Raw genomic sequence first — 16,707 nt, 5'->3', positions numbered from 1 at the left:
TAGCTCAAACTAAAGGGGCAACAGACAGATTATCCATGGTAACAGAGCTTTGCACACAAGGATATTTTCTTTTCCTCCGCAGAGGAACACAATTGCTGCCAGTGTCACTGGGTCACATTTTTTCCGGTTCCTGGTTAATGGGCTGTAGAGATGGTTAGCACGTACGATTAGTTTTAATCTACTACATTTGACTGGGAGAGAAAGGAACTGAATACATTTCAACACACCACTGAGGTTTGCATGTAGCACTGATTTTTTTTTTTTCTCTTTTTGTCCTAGGATGGCTCAGGATTCTTAAAGTGAACAAAAAACAAACTAAACAAAAGAAAGAAAAAAAGATTTCAAGTTTATTTAACTTTTTTTTGCTTGGCAGTGGTTAAACATTGTAATTTTATAAGCCAATTTATCCAAGCAGACAAAGCATGTGTTTAACAGACGGAATACTTCCTTCATCATGTATAGTTACTATGAAACTGTGTCACACCTGGTTCTTACTCACTCAGTGCTGGAGAACAGAATGAAGAAAACTGAAATATGGCAAGGTGCATGGCATGAAATGTTACAAAACCCTCTTTGTATGAAAAATATCTCTCAAAAATGTGGAAATAATGGAGTAAAGTAGTATAACAGTGCTTATAGTGTTGACTTGAATCTCTATTGTCAATCCCAAAAAACTTTTAGCAGCCTCTAGATTACAATTCCCTGAATCAGATTTAAAAGAGTCTTTTTTAACTCTTTGATTCATTTGCTGTTATAAACGTGTCAGCTATAAAGAGGTGATATCCTACAGAGAATCTTATTGTTAACATTACATTTATAACAGATAGTGCTTTGTGCTTTACAGAACATGGCACAGTTAACCCCTTAGCAAATCCTAGTCCCTTTCACTGTGATGCAAGCAGGCAAAAATGCACATAGGCAAGCAAATACACCACACCATGTTGCAAAGACAAAGAAGTTAATTATAAAAAAGATATTAACAGTGTTTTTAAAACACTCCTTCAAAGCATATGCTTCTGCAGTCTGCTGCTGAGATGCTCTTCATTCTTGTTTTTTGGCAGAGATGTTTGAAAGAATTACTTGCTCTGCCCATCTTCATAGACTGCCTAGCTTATACTAATGAAGACATTTACCATACCTGTTAGGCTACTGCTACCTACACTTAAGAGTTCTCTAGTTGCAACCCTATGCTTTTAAAAAATAATCTAACACTGATCTTAGTTTATAATTACTACTTCGACATGGCATTCTCAGTCCTAAATTCACAAAACTGAGGTGTGAACTTGACCTGGCGATCATTATAAGCTTCTGATTTAAGGTGCAAAATCTCAAGTCCTCTGAAATCTGATGAGTTCACAAAATCTCTATCAAAAATATGATAATGGTGTAAAATGAACAGTGCTCTCCCAAATGCTCCCCTTTGCTAAAATACCATTTCAAAACAACACCGAAAAAAAAATGTTGGGTCACTGAATTCAGTAGAGCACAAAAAGATGTTCCAAGGCTTCCTGGCATATTATTCAACATGTTCACATTACCTACAAACATAAGTCTCACCAGTTAATTACAAATTCATCAGTAAAGTGTCCGGGATGCATAAACTGTATTCGTGTAGTTCCATAAACCTTTATATCACTTACATGAGGCTCTGGACTTTAACAAATTAGATTAATCAGAAGAGGACTTTAAAAAAGGGCTGTCAAAGCAGCACAAAGTCTCCGACGGTGGTGACCGTCCTCCGCGGGTCACGGATGAAGGGCCACTCTCTCTTTTCAGGTGTCAGGCCTGCCGACAGGTTGTAATCTCTGCCATGACCTTGCACGAAAGTGAATGCGGGGTATTTCTCCTTCGCTGATGGCTGCAGCAGCTGGAACAATAAAGCAGTGTTTCATGGCTTTGCTTTTAAAGGCTTAAGATAACAAGGCTTAGGATCTTCTTTTCGAAGATGCAAATCACATTCATTTCACTTAAACAGAAAGGTGTTTTTTTTTCTAAATTTGAGGACGGATTTTGGTTTACAACAACAAAACGACTGGTGTGAGAAGTAAGAATTGAGACAGATTTATGGCTAAATGGTGCCACCTGCTGTCCAACTCAGGTTACCTGACGGATATATTTGCCAGGACAGGAAACAATGAATATACAGCAGTATTACAACAACAATAACAGCATGTAAAATAAGGAAAGAAATTGTGAGGAATTGTGTAGAGTCACAGTAACTATCAAGGTATCCTTTGCTGTGGTCTCACCTTAGACAGCTCCTGACTGATCCTCTCGTAGTCTTGAACACTTCTGGAGTAGAAACCAACGGTACAGCTCGGGTCCATCTTGCTGAAAGGCATCTTCTTTGGCGAGGGGCAATGATACGACTAGACAAAGAGAGACAAAATACATGAAAATATTCATCAAGCTGAAGGGCCAGGTGACTGCGGGGCATACATACACACCATGACAGCATCAACACCAAATAAGATGTATTCTGCGTCACATGATGAATGCAATCCTATTTATCTGCTGTCACAGCATCTGAAATTTAACACCTTGTCACACTGTATACCACGGCGTGCAAAAAGCATAAAACAAAGTTTCGGCACAGTGCTGTGTGCCGATTTGTACTTACGGGCCCTGAAATATTAAGGCTCACGGCGGCCGAGCCCGTATTTGCCGTATTTCTCTTAAGTGGCAGCTTCAGTTATCCGAGCAGCAAATAAATCAGCAGATGGGGACTCTGTAATTGGACCGAGTGCTGCTTTAAGATTCATACCCTTAAGTACTAACAGCAACTATTAAATTCACATTACCGGGCCCCCCCCAAGTCAGCTCGTCTGTGTAATTTCACATTACCTGAAGAGGGAAATCGCTGGTGCTGACATCCACAAAAGACTGACAGTAATGAGGGTCCATGTAAATCAAGCTGTCATCTGCAAGGACAAAACAAAAGACAAGTTATTCAAAAACATCCGATTATTACAAAAATGCGTTTCTCCCCCAATTTCTATGCAGAGCAGCTCAAAGTCACCACGCTTAGCCTACTGTTAGGCTTGTGGTGCGTCAAATATGCCTCCCAGAAGGTTGTTGCTTTTTAATATCCACCGGGGTGGATTAAATTCTACATAATCAGATGCGTTTGTACAAGCCCATCCTTTACACCCACAAAAAGAGGTTGTCATTTAATTTTTGTGTGGGGGAATTACTTTTACAAACACACAATTATATTCGACCATTTGCATATGATAAATGCCGCGCCGAGGTGCGCCTTGGCAGGGAGAATGTATTGCTTGTCATTTAGACATCATCCACCACTGTATTTCAAATTGGTAAAATGTAAATGCGTAAATATTGACTGCCAAGATGTACAACTGAAGGTTCCTCCTGGCTCCTGAAGGTGATGAAGAGTGGCTCACTTTGGGGCTCAGATGAAATTTAATGCATGCCTCCTATGGAAATCAATTACGGCTCACAACTTGGGAGGTTTACTTGTGATAAATGGGCAAGGCTTTGATGGGTCAGAGAGAATAAAGTAAGCCCTGCTTCACTTGCTTCCATCTCCACTCCTCTCCGTTTTCCTCGCGCAAACAGGAATACATTAACTCACTTTGTCTCTTCACATAAGAAGGGTATATTATGCAAAGTAATTTGCTATTCGCACCAACCTCTCTGTGCGTCTTCTTTCCCTCGTTTCCATTACTAACCTTGAAATCCCACGAAGTAGCAGGCCTGTTTGGGCTTCCCTCCGATGATGCCTATGCAGTACTCCAGACTCAAAATGCTCTAAATGGACACAGAAGGACAGAACGGAGATGCGCGGTTAAGTTTCCCACCATCCCAGTGGCAAAATCCAGTTATTTTGACTTTCTTTAATCTCCAAACATCTTCGTTCTTATTAATATGAATCTAATATTTGTTTTGTAGGGTTTTTGTTTTTTAACCACTCAAATCTAGATGCATTTTTCACCTTTGCAAAGTCAAAATACTCTGGGTTTGTCTTCTCCCCTCCGAGCCTAACAGGGACGAGGATGATTACAGCTCGGCTCTCCGGTAAGGTGGAAGCATGCACTGGATGGTCGTTCTGTGGCAGAGTAGGGGCGTCTGGTGTCTCATCAGAGGTCCGCTCTGCTCTCGGTGCCCTGTGGCAATCGACGACATCAGCGCTATATACTACAAAGGATCAATAACACATAAGGTCAGATCGAGGTCATTCAGTCTGCTGTGTTTTTCACCAAAATCTATTTGGATGAACAGTCAGCAGTAAGTAGTTGGTAAACATTGTTTTTTGTCACATTCCTGTTTTCTTTTTTTAATTAAAAAAAAAAAGTTTTTGTTTTTTTAAATAAAAAAAACAAACAAACAAACCCCAAAACAAAAACAGTTTTGCCACAGAATGGTGACCTTATACAGTTATGCCACTATACTGAATTTAAAAAGGAGGGTGGCTTTTGCTTTTTCTCTTATGGTAAAGTCTCTGCCTTAGAAAGATCATTTTGTTATTTGATTATGACTTTGACTATACAACTAAACAAAACTTTTTCTTTTAAAGGGTAAACCGTGTACCATCTTCTCTTGTTATGATATCGCCCCCTGCTGCTGCCACAGTAGAGCTCATTACTTTCAAAGTAGCGTCCACGTGTTGTAGATACTTTATTTACATTCATGTAACCAGGGGAACTACATGATGGGAGAGATACTCAAAGATCACATCATCACTGTAGCTAAACTACTATCTATCAGGGGCTGGTCAGATTTTGTGGTTAAGAACACTGAGCACCTCTTTAGCCTTTTTAAAATCTACTCTACAGGCCTCAGTGCAGCATGTTAAATGTTAAAATTCATGACAGTATAGTTAAAGACTGAACAAGTATGACTGGTTTGGAAGGGTTGTCAGGTAGAAAGCCTCTTTTTTTTTTTTCTAAAAAGAGGCAGCATGGCTCCGGTTTGCGGACTCGCTCCTGAACAAACTATTTGTTTGTTCAGGTGCGTCTGTCCATTTGACAGACGAGACCAAACAGAAGGTGTCTGACCATCATGCATAACTCCACTTTTTCACAGATGACTTCTATACTATGGTCTCACGGTATGGTTTCATTTGTCAAGTGTTCATTTGAGACTATGCTTAAGGAATTTTAAGATCTTCAAAGGATCAGGTAATTTTTATGTCATGACACATACAATCTTAGAAGTAAAAATGGTTGTGCTTTCTTTATCACATGACTTTCACTTGTGTGTGTGTGTGTATATGTATATGTATATATATATATATATATATATATATATATATATATATATAATGCTAATCTGCTAATTGTGCTAGTTAGCATGTGGCACTTATTAAGTCTGGTGCATGCTAGTGTGTGCTATGGTAATTTTTTAAATCCCTTTTTTACTTAATAATAACTAAAAATAGTAGCAATAATTTTTTTTTTTAATTACTCAAACTATGAACCAGAAAAAAAATCTACTGTATTAACGAGACTGTGAATTTAAAGAGCTGTTTTATCTGTGGAATAAACTGATTGTTTAATATCTCATTCTCAAGAAAATATTTTTTAAAATGGCAAAGTTAAAAATGCTCAAGGTAATGTTCCTGGATTTCACTTTCTGTCCATATGAAACAAGAGAGGATACACAAATTCTCATAGTATGAAAAGCAGGAAACAGTCAAAGTTTGCATTTAGATAAATACATCACCAATAACTGTCTGTCTTTGACTTTAGAATCAGCTCTCAAGTTATTGAGGTTAAGAAGAGCCCGGAGTAGGAGGTTATAGTTTTGGAATGGATGTGTTTGTTGGGTAATAGACACAGCGAGACTACTGTCACTGCTTTACGCAGCTCCGATCTCACGGCAGCAAAAAGATGGCGGAAAACGCAAGGTCCGCCTGGGCGCTGTGCCCAGTCTCCTGTTTTATCAACAGCAGGCTCATCTTTCATACCTGTGCAGTCTTGGGAGACATAGGCAGTTATACACGCCAAACCAGGGTCCATCGCTTCCTCGACAGCTTTCCTAAGAGAAAGAGAAGGAAGACAAGAAGAAGAAGAAGCAGAGAGGAAATGGATGAGAAATGGAAGTTTGTATCTGGAGGTTATGCTAACCCGACATCGAGGCTTTGTTCATCATCACATTGCAAAGTTAAATAGCAAGAGATGGGTGTTTTAAACAAGTTAAAATATAAGAAGATATTTCCAGATAATTACACAGTTGTTGATAGACACATATGGTCACTAGATTGTATACATTATAATTATTTCATGATGATTAATAAAAAATTAAGTCTCCATCATTTAATGTAAACATGGTTGCATTAGATGATGATTCATTGGCACAAATGAATTTTGTGGAACAGCTATGCGGAGGCTTTATAATGGGTATAATGGGTATAATGATTTTAATACAGGCAATTTACATATGCACAATTAAACATACCTTAAGCAGGTTATTATTTTTGTTTTTTTATTTTTCAGCAGTACAAATGTTTTGGTGTAGTCTCCCTCCTCGGGCTAAAATGATTTACTGACCTCAAGAAAATGTTTTTTTTGTTGAATTACTTTTATTTTATGAAAAATTTTTTTTATGTCAAGACAAAGATGCATTTGTACATTTTCTTTCCTGTTACATGTTTTAAATCGTAGATATATATATAAAAAAAAAAAAAAGGCTAACATGGCAACTAATATAAACTTTAATCAGTAACAAAACCCTGTTATTTTTGTCCTAAACAAAACTAAACCATCACATAGTCATGATTAAATCAATCAAATCAAATGGAAACAATTGTAAGTTCAGGCCAAAACGTTAAACCTACTTGAGGATGTGTGCCACCACAGCTGGTCCGTACCAGTCCCCGGCCTGTTTTCCCATTGTCAGGCCTAAGCGGACGAGTCTGTGGAGGCCCAGTGGAGTCGAAGGGCTATCTCCAAACCAAGACACCAGAGTGCGGTGGTACATTTCCTTTAAATGTGCATCTGCCTCCTCTGCAGATCCAAGGGAAAGTGCTTGGGCCTGTGGTGATGAGTTACGTACAGAGGGTCCAGGAGCACCTTGCAGGGAAGCCTCCAGAGAGGCCACCAGACGTTTGGCTGCAGTTGTAGTCCACGTCTCTGTGTCTAAAGGCTGGAGTGTCAGTGCTTCTGACCAAGTCCAGTCTTTGGACAAATATAACATGTGAGCAACAATTAACATTTCCTCTGTGAACACAAATGCTACTTAAGTTTGTTTGGAAAAAAAATCTCAGAATATTTAAATTCCAAGTTCTGTAGACTGATAGAAATTTTTCAGCATTTACCAAAATCTCAGCAAAGTGGAGGGACCTTTGTGGCTTGGGGCTTTATTGCTGCCTCAGAACCTTGACGCCTTGCAGCCATTGAGAGAACAATGACAGCAAAACTGTATCAAGGATTTTCCAGGAGACTATCATCAGGAATCGTTAGACGATGCTACATGGCAATGACCCAAACCACACAAAGAGTTTAACGGAGACAATTTTTTCGCAAGCAGCTACAGCGAACGTCTAATGGTGCCAGTTGCTGATAAGAGAAGCTCTAAAAGCTACTAAATTCAAGAGATTGCTTACTTTTCCAACCCCTACTGGGGTTTCTCTGCAATCTCTCAAAAGCAGGGTAAAATAAACTACAAAATGTTACTTCAAAGGTGTTACATAAGTAATCTGCACCATTCTAGCAGGACAGAAAATAGTTAGAGAATTCATACACGACACAGTACTTGCAGTGCAAGGACAGGCTGTAGGTTTTTAAAGCCTGATATGAGAAGTAGAAAATAATAGAGTCAACTCCTTTGACCAACTCTTTATGAGGATCTTTGAACCTGATCATTCAACATATCAAACTTCCATTTAGAACATTAAGAACAAAAAGTCATTCAGACCTTGAAATTAAAGGTTTTTGCCCTAAAGACTCTGAACCATGTGTGCTTCTGTAAAGGAATAGGTGTCATTCTGTTCAATTACAAGTTTGAGTGTCCCAGTATTTCATTTTAACTGTGCCTCAGCCTTACAAACAGGGAGGGAGCTGAAGGCGGGGAGAATGGGAGTGGCCCAGTCCATAAAATGGACCAGAATAGAGTCTAAGGCATTAACTAAATGACCTTGATTCAAAGTGAATCAAAGCGAAAATTGATCAATAAATATCCTAAAGTGGCCATTAGTCATTTTATAGAGAAATATTTCATTAGTGACATATTTTAGATTTGACAGAAGAACAAGTTTTAAATATTGTTTTCTAAATGACTGCTTTAAACCGGCAGTCATTCATTATGTAGACTAGAGCTGTTGAGAGACAATGGATCTTACAAAGATATTAAGAGTTCGCTCATTTGGATGCCTTGGACCAACTAAAAACTTACGAATTAAGGAAACTCTTCAAACGAGTTTTTCAAAAATAAGCATTAAACAAAAAATAAATTTAAGCTTAATTAAAGTGACAAAATATGTTATCTCACAGTTGATGTCTTTGGAAAACAAAGAGAAACACTCAGCAGTTTACACTGCAGAGATCTTAGGAGAATAGAGTTTGTCTGAAACACAAACAGGTGAAAACACCAGACTAGTACACCTAAACTGCCAGGGCTGTCATCGGGTGAGACATCAGGTACATGGTGCACAAGGTCACAAGCCTATCTCATGGATAACACATTCACACCTACAGTCAATTTAGAATCACCAATTATCCTAACATGCCTGTCTTTGTACTGTGGGAGGAACCCACACATGGACAGGGAGAACATGCTCCACACAGAAAAGCCCCACATAGCCAATGGATTCAAAGGCAGGTGCGCTAACCACTGCAACACTGTGCCACTTGGGACCAAAGACATTTGGACAATGAACTAATTTGAATATTTAAACTTAGAATGATATATGATTTTTATTTTTCATAGATCTTGTTGTAAGGGGTTATACTGTAGCACAGCTGCAGTACCATCATTTTCCTCACCTCTTCCCAAGAAGTGCAACATAAGTCCTTGAGCCAGCATCATCTGACCAGCCCTCAGCATGCAGCCCCAGCCACAGTCAGAGGTCAGCATGCTGCCTGGCAGAGGGGAAAACTCTTCCCTGTAGGTGAGCCAGACACGGGATGCAAAATCCCTCCGGAAAGCATCCACATCCCCCATAACAAGGTCCTCAACAGAGGCTTCAGTAGGACTCTCTTCATCTGTGGCTAAAAAAAGATAAAAAGGGATTTGCAGTTACTTTTTAATTGTGTCAATTATAATAAAATGATCATTTTAACTTTCTTATTGCCATTTCTTACTTGTGGCTCATACTAATTGGCGTAACTGCTTAGCGCAATTTATCTACAAATTCAATGGATGGATCAAAGACACAATCCTGCTATTTCACTAACCACAGATATGAGAATGATCTAAACAATATCTACTTAGATGTTGATTCGTAAAAATTACACAAGTTAATAATGGTGCTTAAGTTATTTGTTACATACTGTACGTACATATATACTGTATACAATTTTTTTCAATAAAGTTGGGTGCTGGGTCAAGTGTACATAAAATAATTAAAAGTGAGCCTATAATTGTGTGGGGTATAATGATGTGTGATTCTGTTTTTTGTTTTTGTTTCTCACAGTTTCCCATCTTTTGGGGAACCAGTATTGTCTGTGACTTTGTTATTACAGGGAATTCAATCAGCATAAAAGTGTCCATTTATTTATGTACCTGCATGTGTTCATGCATACCTTCAGCCTTAAAATGGTAACATTTTCCCAGAAGCAGCACGGGAGAATTTCTACTGAATGACGTCTTTGGTTTGAGAGCCCAACCTAAGACAGAGTAAACAGACAATATGTCACAGCTTCATCGATGGCGAGATTTAACTGACACACCTATCCTAGGAAACTAATCAGTAAGTGTACTGGGTCAGTTCCGTGACTCCTGACTTCTTGTTAATAAGACGGAGAGCGTTCGCCATTGGACAAAAGTAGGCCAGTAGAGGGAAAACATACAATACAATGTGGAAAAGTTTGATGAAGAACTATTTTAAGGAGTGACTAAGCAGCATAAGACTGTGTGAGTGCGTGTTCTGTTGTACAGAACATGGACAAGTCAAAGCAACACATCAGTGACGCGTGCATTGAAAACAAAGCAGGCACTCAGGGCTAAACATTGGTGTGTGTGTGTGTGTGTGTGTGTGTGTGTGTGTAAGCCTGCAGCCAATTACTTACTGTACTTCACATTGTGCCACACGGACAAGAACTTTGTCTTCAATTTTTCCACCTCGTCGCTCCCTTTATTCTCCATTTGAAACAGTGAGGGAGGAAACCCATTCCCATTCAGCCTACAACCATTTTACGTGACGGACACACAGTGTTAACTAACTATGACTTCGAGGTACAAAAATGACATGACATTAAAGCTTGCAGTGAGAACATCGCTTCATTTTAGTTTCCTCCATCCGTTCGTGTTTCCCTCACAGACGCGTTGCAGCTCCGTGTTGAAACATGTCAAAAAGATCATTTAAAACACAGTTTGTCGTCCAGTAGTTGCGATATGAACTCACACTCCAAACACGAACGCCAATATTTACATTTTGAGGAAGTAGAAACAGTGAAGTCAGGTGATCTCGCGGTGCTTCCGCTGGGAAGAAGTAGTAAAACCGGTGAGGGTTAGCCTGAAAAATAAATCCAGACAACCCGACAGGGCGGCGTTAAAAGCGGTTTCCCATTATTAACTGCCTTTAACTCCACTCTGCTTTGTTTGGGTAGTTCTTTTAATAAGAACAAGCGCTCTCTGTCGTACAAATGGGCAGGGCGTGGTATAAAAAATATTTTAATCACATCGCAACAACGGCTGATGTTCATTTTCATCGTATTTATTTATTCATTCAGTCCTTTATTTTTTATGGATCTAGTGTACCGTTACAGTAATATACAGTAGAGACTTAACCTATCAATGTTATACAGTTATCCTGATAATATTCATTTTTCTCTTTCTCTTACAGAAATTCGACTATTTAGTTTAACTCCTATTACTGTTGACACTTGTTAAGTCTTAACAGTGTTAAGACGGTTGCGACTTAATTATTTTAATAATGTTGACAAATGGTTCTCTAAATTTGCGTGTTTGATTTTACTACAGCGTACTGCAGTCTATTTAAACATTTACTGTAAACCGATTTTCAGGAAATAAAAACTTTATTGAAATTGTCATTTTTAAAAAACAAAAACTTTATTCTATTATTTCACAAAACCTGAAGACAACATTACTCAGTGGCTTCTAAAGTAATCCGTATAAAAGAAGAAGATGATAAAATGTAGTCTCTTTTCTTTTGAATGTGTTTCATTTGCATTATCTACAATTGACAAAGTCTTTATGCTATTTGTTTTCATTTCTACGGTATTATGATTATTGTTTAAGGTTGTTAAGGACGACAATGAAGTAGTTCTTTTTTCATATATATATTTTATTCTCAGTTATGTCGCACAAACTTCCAGCAAACTTCCAGTCCTTTTAAAAAAATACTCCTTTGTTTAACTCATGCATACAAATCGGCATACAAAGTAACTTTTACTCAAGTATCAAATGTTGAAGTTTAGTACAAATGTGAAGCACTATACATCAATATTTTACTTCTACTTATTTCTACTCCAATATATATTGAGAAACAAATATTTTAACTTACAACTTAATTTATAAATTATTATTATCCATTAACAAATACTGCTGCTTTACCCGTGAAGACAAAAAATGCAAGTAAAAATATTTGACATGTATAATCATGCAAAATTGACATATTTCAGCTTCTTATAGGTCCTGCACCTGGTTTTACTATAATTTCGTGATAACTGCTTTTCCCGATAATTCTCAAGTGTCTTTAGTTTTGAAAGATGTTCATGTTCGCTATTCATTAATAGTATTTTATCCGTAATCCTTCTTAACCCACCAGAGTTCTTTTTGAAATGAGAATGCGCAAGTACTTTTCATTGGGTGTGTTCTGTGGCACAGCGTTACGTTCATTACGGTAATGATCCATTCTCCTGTTTTCCCGTTTTTCCCTGTGGTCGTATTGAGTGGAAAACGGAGTCTGCCTGCTGCCTGCCTGCCTGGGAATTTGCTTAAGCACATCAGCGGCCACTGCCATGGCTGAACGCCGCGCCTTCGCCCAAAAAATTAGCAGGTAAAGACTTAACATACCGCAACGTGCTCGCAAAATGCCCACCGAGGACTTCCATGTAGGTCGCCCTCAGACCAATGCTGAGGGAACCCTATGAAGGAGGCCCAGCCGCCAGCGCAGCCTTGCTGCTCTGAGCTAGCCGCTTGTTAGCTGTGACTGCAAAGATGCTCAGACCCACCCAGACAGACAGCGACACTGCTAGCTGCTACTGTCCTTTACCAGTGAATACTAACAAAGGGGTGATATCATATTTATGTATGTCTCCGGGGTGGAGAGGAAACAGACTTTCAATAATTATAATTACCGAAATGAACGTAGCTACTGTAAATTGATAACCGTTAATTTTGGACAAGTAGCTATCTCGCTTACAGTAGCTAACGATGGGCAGCTAGGTACTACTGGCACTGGGAGAGATGTGCCTGAACTTTGTTATGTTTAAAGATTTACCTAACTGAAACGAGATTGCACATTTATTACTTGGAACAAAAGCCTCCCTCCGCTGATATCAAATACTGATATTATAATCTCTTCCCCGCCCCTCAGACAGATCAAAGTAATCTCTTTAACAAAGGGCTTTGTGCAAGCTGTCAAATGCCATCTTCCCAGTCAGTGTTCAGATAGCTGTACAGTACAGATCAACATAGACGTATTTAATCACTGTTATTGCTGATCAATTAATGTCCGAACAATGAAGGCGTTTTAAAAATTGTTGAGCAAGTATATGCATGCGTGCCTGCTGGTTGGCCTGTTCTCTATGTGGTGCTGTTAGATGAGATAAGAATTTACATCTCTCTGGAGAGCGTTTCACTGTGATCCACAGTGAAGGGAAAGATGATTACATAAGACCACAGACATGCTCCTGAGTGTTGTCTATTTTAAAATCGATAATCTATTTGAAGCAAATGTGTTTTCATTATTGAACTGTAGTAAGTTCACTATCATCTTGACATTTTCCCGTAGAAGTTGTTTATGTCCCGACTGAAAGAATATGAATCTACCATATATTAACTTTCCATCGTATTATTGGGACTTCACATTATTATTAAATTACTGACAGGATGATTCTGAGATGCCTTTTGGATGGCATGCACATGAGCATGCAGAGTAATATAAGTCGCGGCCCTCATTAAGAAACCTGTGGCATTTAATGACATTTTTCTGGCTCAGTTTAAGTAGACAAAGTAGATTTGTTATTGAATTTGGCTGCTTTATATTGCAGTTGTGATATTATATCTGTATTATGGGCATAACAGGCCTCAATAAAATTTGAAATGGTTCCCTGTTAATCTTCTCACAGCCTGTTGGAATGCTTTTTAACATGCTAAAATTATTCACGTAACAAAGGACAAGAGTTCTCTGCTGAACTTGTTTAGCTACACTCTTTCTTTTTAATGAAAGCTATTATCACATATTTTTTGGCCTTTTGAAAGGGTACAGTGAAGAGTGACAGGAAAGCAGAGGTAGAGAGAGAGGGGAAGACAGGCGGCAAAGAGCTGTGGGTCGGATTCGAATCGAGGCTTGCCACTCTCAGCCACGGGCATACGGTTGCCTGCTCATCCCAGCGACCTAAACCGGTGCCCGCTATCACATATTTTAAGTCAAATTTCCTCCTACTCAGAAGGCACAGTCCTGCCTCAGGATTGTTAAGCTATGATTCTTCTTTTGCTTCCACTTTCTATTTTGCGCCTGGGAAGAGAAGTTGTTGTTTTTACCATCTTTGTCAGATATCCTGTTTGCTTAATCAAGTTATTCCTCTGTGCAGTGACCAGTGCTAAGTAAAGGTCTGGCAGGAGGGCTCGGGGAGCAGTGTGGAATGTGTTTGTCAGTGCAGCCTTGTGCTTTTTCCCCAGCTGTGACAGCACGGCTCTGCAGAGACCTCCTGATCTCTCCCACAGAACATAATCTTGTTCATCTTAAGCTGGAAAGTTGGATCATGCTGCTTTTGTTTTGTTTTCCTGCTTAAAATGATAACTGTGACATTTTGTTTGTAGTCTTGTCTGATGCTCATGCATTACAGGAGTGGAGATGATCTTAGCCGATTTAGAAAATCGGAAAGGGATGTGACTTTTGTAATGATCTCACAGACTCAATCACAAGTGATCTGTACTCACAATTGCTGTAATTATGGGCCAGAGTCTAAAGTCACCTTCAAGCTAGTCGTTATGATACAACTTTTAAAATGAGAGTGGAGAGAAACAGACACATTAGAGAGTTTGTTGCTTATGAGGAAAAATATTACAAAAAAACATCATAACACTGCATTAGCAGTGTAACATAACCTTGGCCCTTTAGTTTGTAGCTTTTTTCCTTGGCTTTAATTTGTTTGTGTCGCTTTGGGCCTCTTGCTGCATTGTTTTTCTGTTCAAGGCAAAAATCTTTAAGTGGTTTTGGTGGTTGCTGTGATTTAAAGGACCTTCGAATGTGCGTGGCTACAGCCACAATTGAAGACTGAGAGCTTTGTGCTGACCACTGGGGTCCAGGGATTTTTTTTTAAATTATTTTTTTTCTGCTGTGTATTGGTGTAATACACGATGCTGTCTGAGCTAACACAGTGAAGCTCAGCAGAGACAGAAGGAGAGTTAAAATACAAAAAAATGTGATCCTCTGTGTTTGTTAGTTTTACATATCCCAGTGAGTTGCTTGAAGTAGCAACTGCATTTAGGTAGTTAGTTGGACATAGCCAAAATCCTTCAGCATGCCTTTTAAAAAAAATCTTTGTATGTTATGAGATAACCCAAATGATTCAATAAAAAAGCCTACATTTTTAGCTTCTCAAGGAATTTAAAGTAAATAAATATGCCATTTTTGCAATCATGCAGTTTTTTGGGTTTTTTTTTAATTCACCAAACTTTGACTTTTGTCAGTACTCCATATCATTGACTGAGACAAATATCATACTGGATACTATAGTTAATCTTGTGTTACATAGCTGATATAGTGGTACCAGTGTTGTTAGTGTAAATTTTTATATACTGGAGGCAGAGCGAAGTATGTTTTCCACATAAATACGACTGGTGCTAGAATTGCATTATGAAATTGAGAAAAAGATAATGCAATCTTATTACCTAATGTTGTATAGGGGAAATAATATTTTGTGATAGATCCAACCCTCTTTATTGCACTTCGACCGCGTGGGACATTTTTTTTTAATGTAGAGCACTGACTGTACCAGGGACAGTCACATACCATACATTACTGGAAAGGTCTCACTGTACAATAAACCTTTGTTGTTGTTTCTGGGACAGTCCCAGCAAAAACCTCTGAAAGGATATAAATACATTCACCACATAGTGTCATATTTGAGATTACTACTTATAATACTTCTGTGGTTGTAGCGCTGTATTTTCCCAGTGCAACCACTGTTGTTCACAGTTTTGGATGAATCAGAGCTTGCACACGAGTTCAAATGTAGCTTCTGTCATTCATCTTGGCATTATTTTGCCAAGATGGGTTAAATTGGTGGGTTAAATTTATGGGTTATTCCACTAAATCTACAATAATCCATTTCATATGTTGGAGAATATGAAAATATTCATGCTTTGTAGTTACATCACTGTCCTTGGATGTTTTTTTTATTCTTAAGCTGTATACATAGTTGAAGCTATTCGCTTGTGGCACATCACTTTGAAATTGCCGTCTGGTTGCTTGTGGACATTGCAGGGTTCGGTTGCCCAGCTGACCTTCTAATGATTTTAGTAGCAGGTCATATGTCAATCAGTGGTATTTTTCACTTTCATTAGGAGTCTCTTCAGTTGCTTGCCTGAAAGTTTATCACAGGTCTTGCCCACTTCATGCTGCTAGCAGTTATTTTGCCCATAGTTGCTTGAAGTTACCAAATATCATTCGCTTTCTGTAATCTCTGGCTGTCACGTTGCTGTGAATTGCTTGCAGTGTGTATGCAGCTTTACACAGACACATTTCCATCACTGGTTTGTTCTGTTGTTCTGTTTTAATCACACCAGTACTGGGATCCGTCATTCATGGCCGTCATTCGTCCATACTGTGAGAAATATACTGGGATGGTCTTAATATGATTCTAAATACTAATAAGCCTGCAATATCCACTTAATGGATGTCTAGAGAGACTTTTTGCACAAGCTGACTTATTTCTTGTCCTCTCTACCTGTTACTCTGTTTGCAGGACTGTGGCAGCAGAGGTTAGGAAACAGATAGCTGGACAGTATGGAGGCTCCCCACAGCTCTTCAAAAACCTCAACGTCGGAACAACAACAAGTAACACAGTGAGTAGTCTGAAAGGCCGCTGATCATTCATTGTGTTTACATGTAAACAGTTGTAGTAGTTGGTTTTCTTCAAATGAGATCGATGTTTTCTCTAATTGGGGTCAGGGGTGTTTTGCTTTGGGTTTTTGGTACATGTGAAAAGCTGCACAACTGTCTAGCAGAGTGCCATGAGGGATAACTATTGATTGTCCTGTTCACCACATTAAGCCTTTTTACACAGACATTTGAAGGTGTTGGTGCAGCTCCATCATTATTATCCCTTTCTGTTTTGTATCGTTATTGTTCTGACTTTGAGCTTTGAGCGTGACAATCGTTGATTGTAGAAA

At 38.7% G+C, this 16,707-nt stretch overlaps 2 protein-coding genes across 9 annotated transcripts in view; one reads left to right on the top strand and one right to left on the bottom strand.

Moving 5' to 3' along the window:
* Nucleotides 1-325: 325 nt before the first annotated feature.
* Nucleotides 326-10,577, bottom strand: atg4c (autophagy related 4C, cysteine peptidase). 2 transcript variants are annotated; one of them, XM_085436823.1, is made up of 10 exons: nucleotides 10,191-10,577; nucleotides 9,705-9,788; nucleotides 8,946-9,170; nucleotides 6,800-7,139; nucleotides 5,930-6,000; nucleotides 3,956-4,158; nucleotides 3,693-3,771; nucleotides 2,845-2,921; nucleotides 2,250-2,369; nucleotides 326-1,867 (listed from the first exon to the last, which is right to left on the bottom strand). In XM_085436823.1, the coding sequence occupies exons 1-10, from the start codon at nucleotides 10,264-10,266 to the stop codon at nucleotides 1,700-1,702; spliced, it is 1,443 nt and encodes a 480-aa protein (XP_085292949.1). In that variant the 5' UTR covers nucleotides 10,267-10,577; the 3' UTR covers nucleotides 326-1,699. The 2 variants fall into 2 exon arrangements, 1 of the variants encoding a protein (XP_085292949.1); XR_014916003.1 differs by lacking the exon at nucleotides 326-1,867 and adding an exon at nucleotides 2,621-2,728 and having other exon boundaries at nucleotides 2,305-2,369.
* A 1,418-nt stretch (nucleotides 10,578-11,995) lies between these two features.
* Nucleotides 11,996-16,707, top strand: part of dock7 (dedicator of cytokinesis 7) — a 46,939-nt gene continuing 42,227 nt past the window's right edge. For 5 of the 7 annotated variants that reach the window (XM_085436929.1, XM_085436928.1, XM_085436930.1 and 2 more), the window contains exons 1-2: nucleotides 11,996-12,142; nucleotides 16,281-16,380. In XM_085436929.1, the coding sequence (XP_085293055.1) occupies nucleotides 12,105-12,142; nucleotides 16,281-16,380 (138 nt within the window). In that variant the 5' untranslated portion in view covers nucleotides 11,996-12,104. The remainder of the gene's footprint in view (nucleotides 12,143-16,280; nucleotides 16,381-16,707) is intronic. The other 2 variants (XM_085436932.1, XM_085436931.1) reach the window with 1 other exon arrangement.

The sequence above is a fragment of the Copadichromis virginalis genome, linkage group LG17 (genome assembly GCF_057382275.1).
Source record: "Copadichromis virginalis isolate Kocher_CV1m ecotype Utaka linkage group LG17, C_Virginalis_male_GT1.1, whole genome shotgun sequence".
Classification (NCBI taxonomy): domain Eukaryota; kingdom Metazoa; phylum Chordata; class Actinopteri; order Cichliformes; family Cichlidae; genus Copadichromis; species Copadichromis virginalis.
This window is presented reverse-complemented; position numbering and strand designations above follow the sequence as displayed.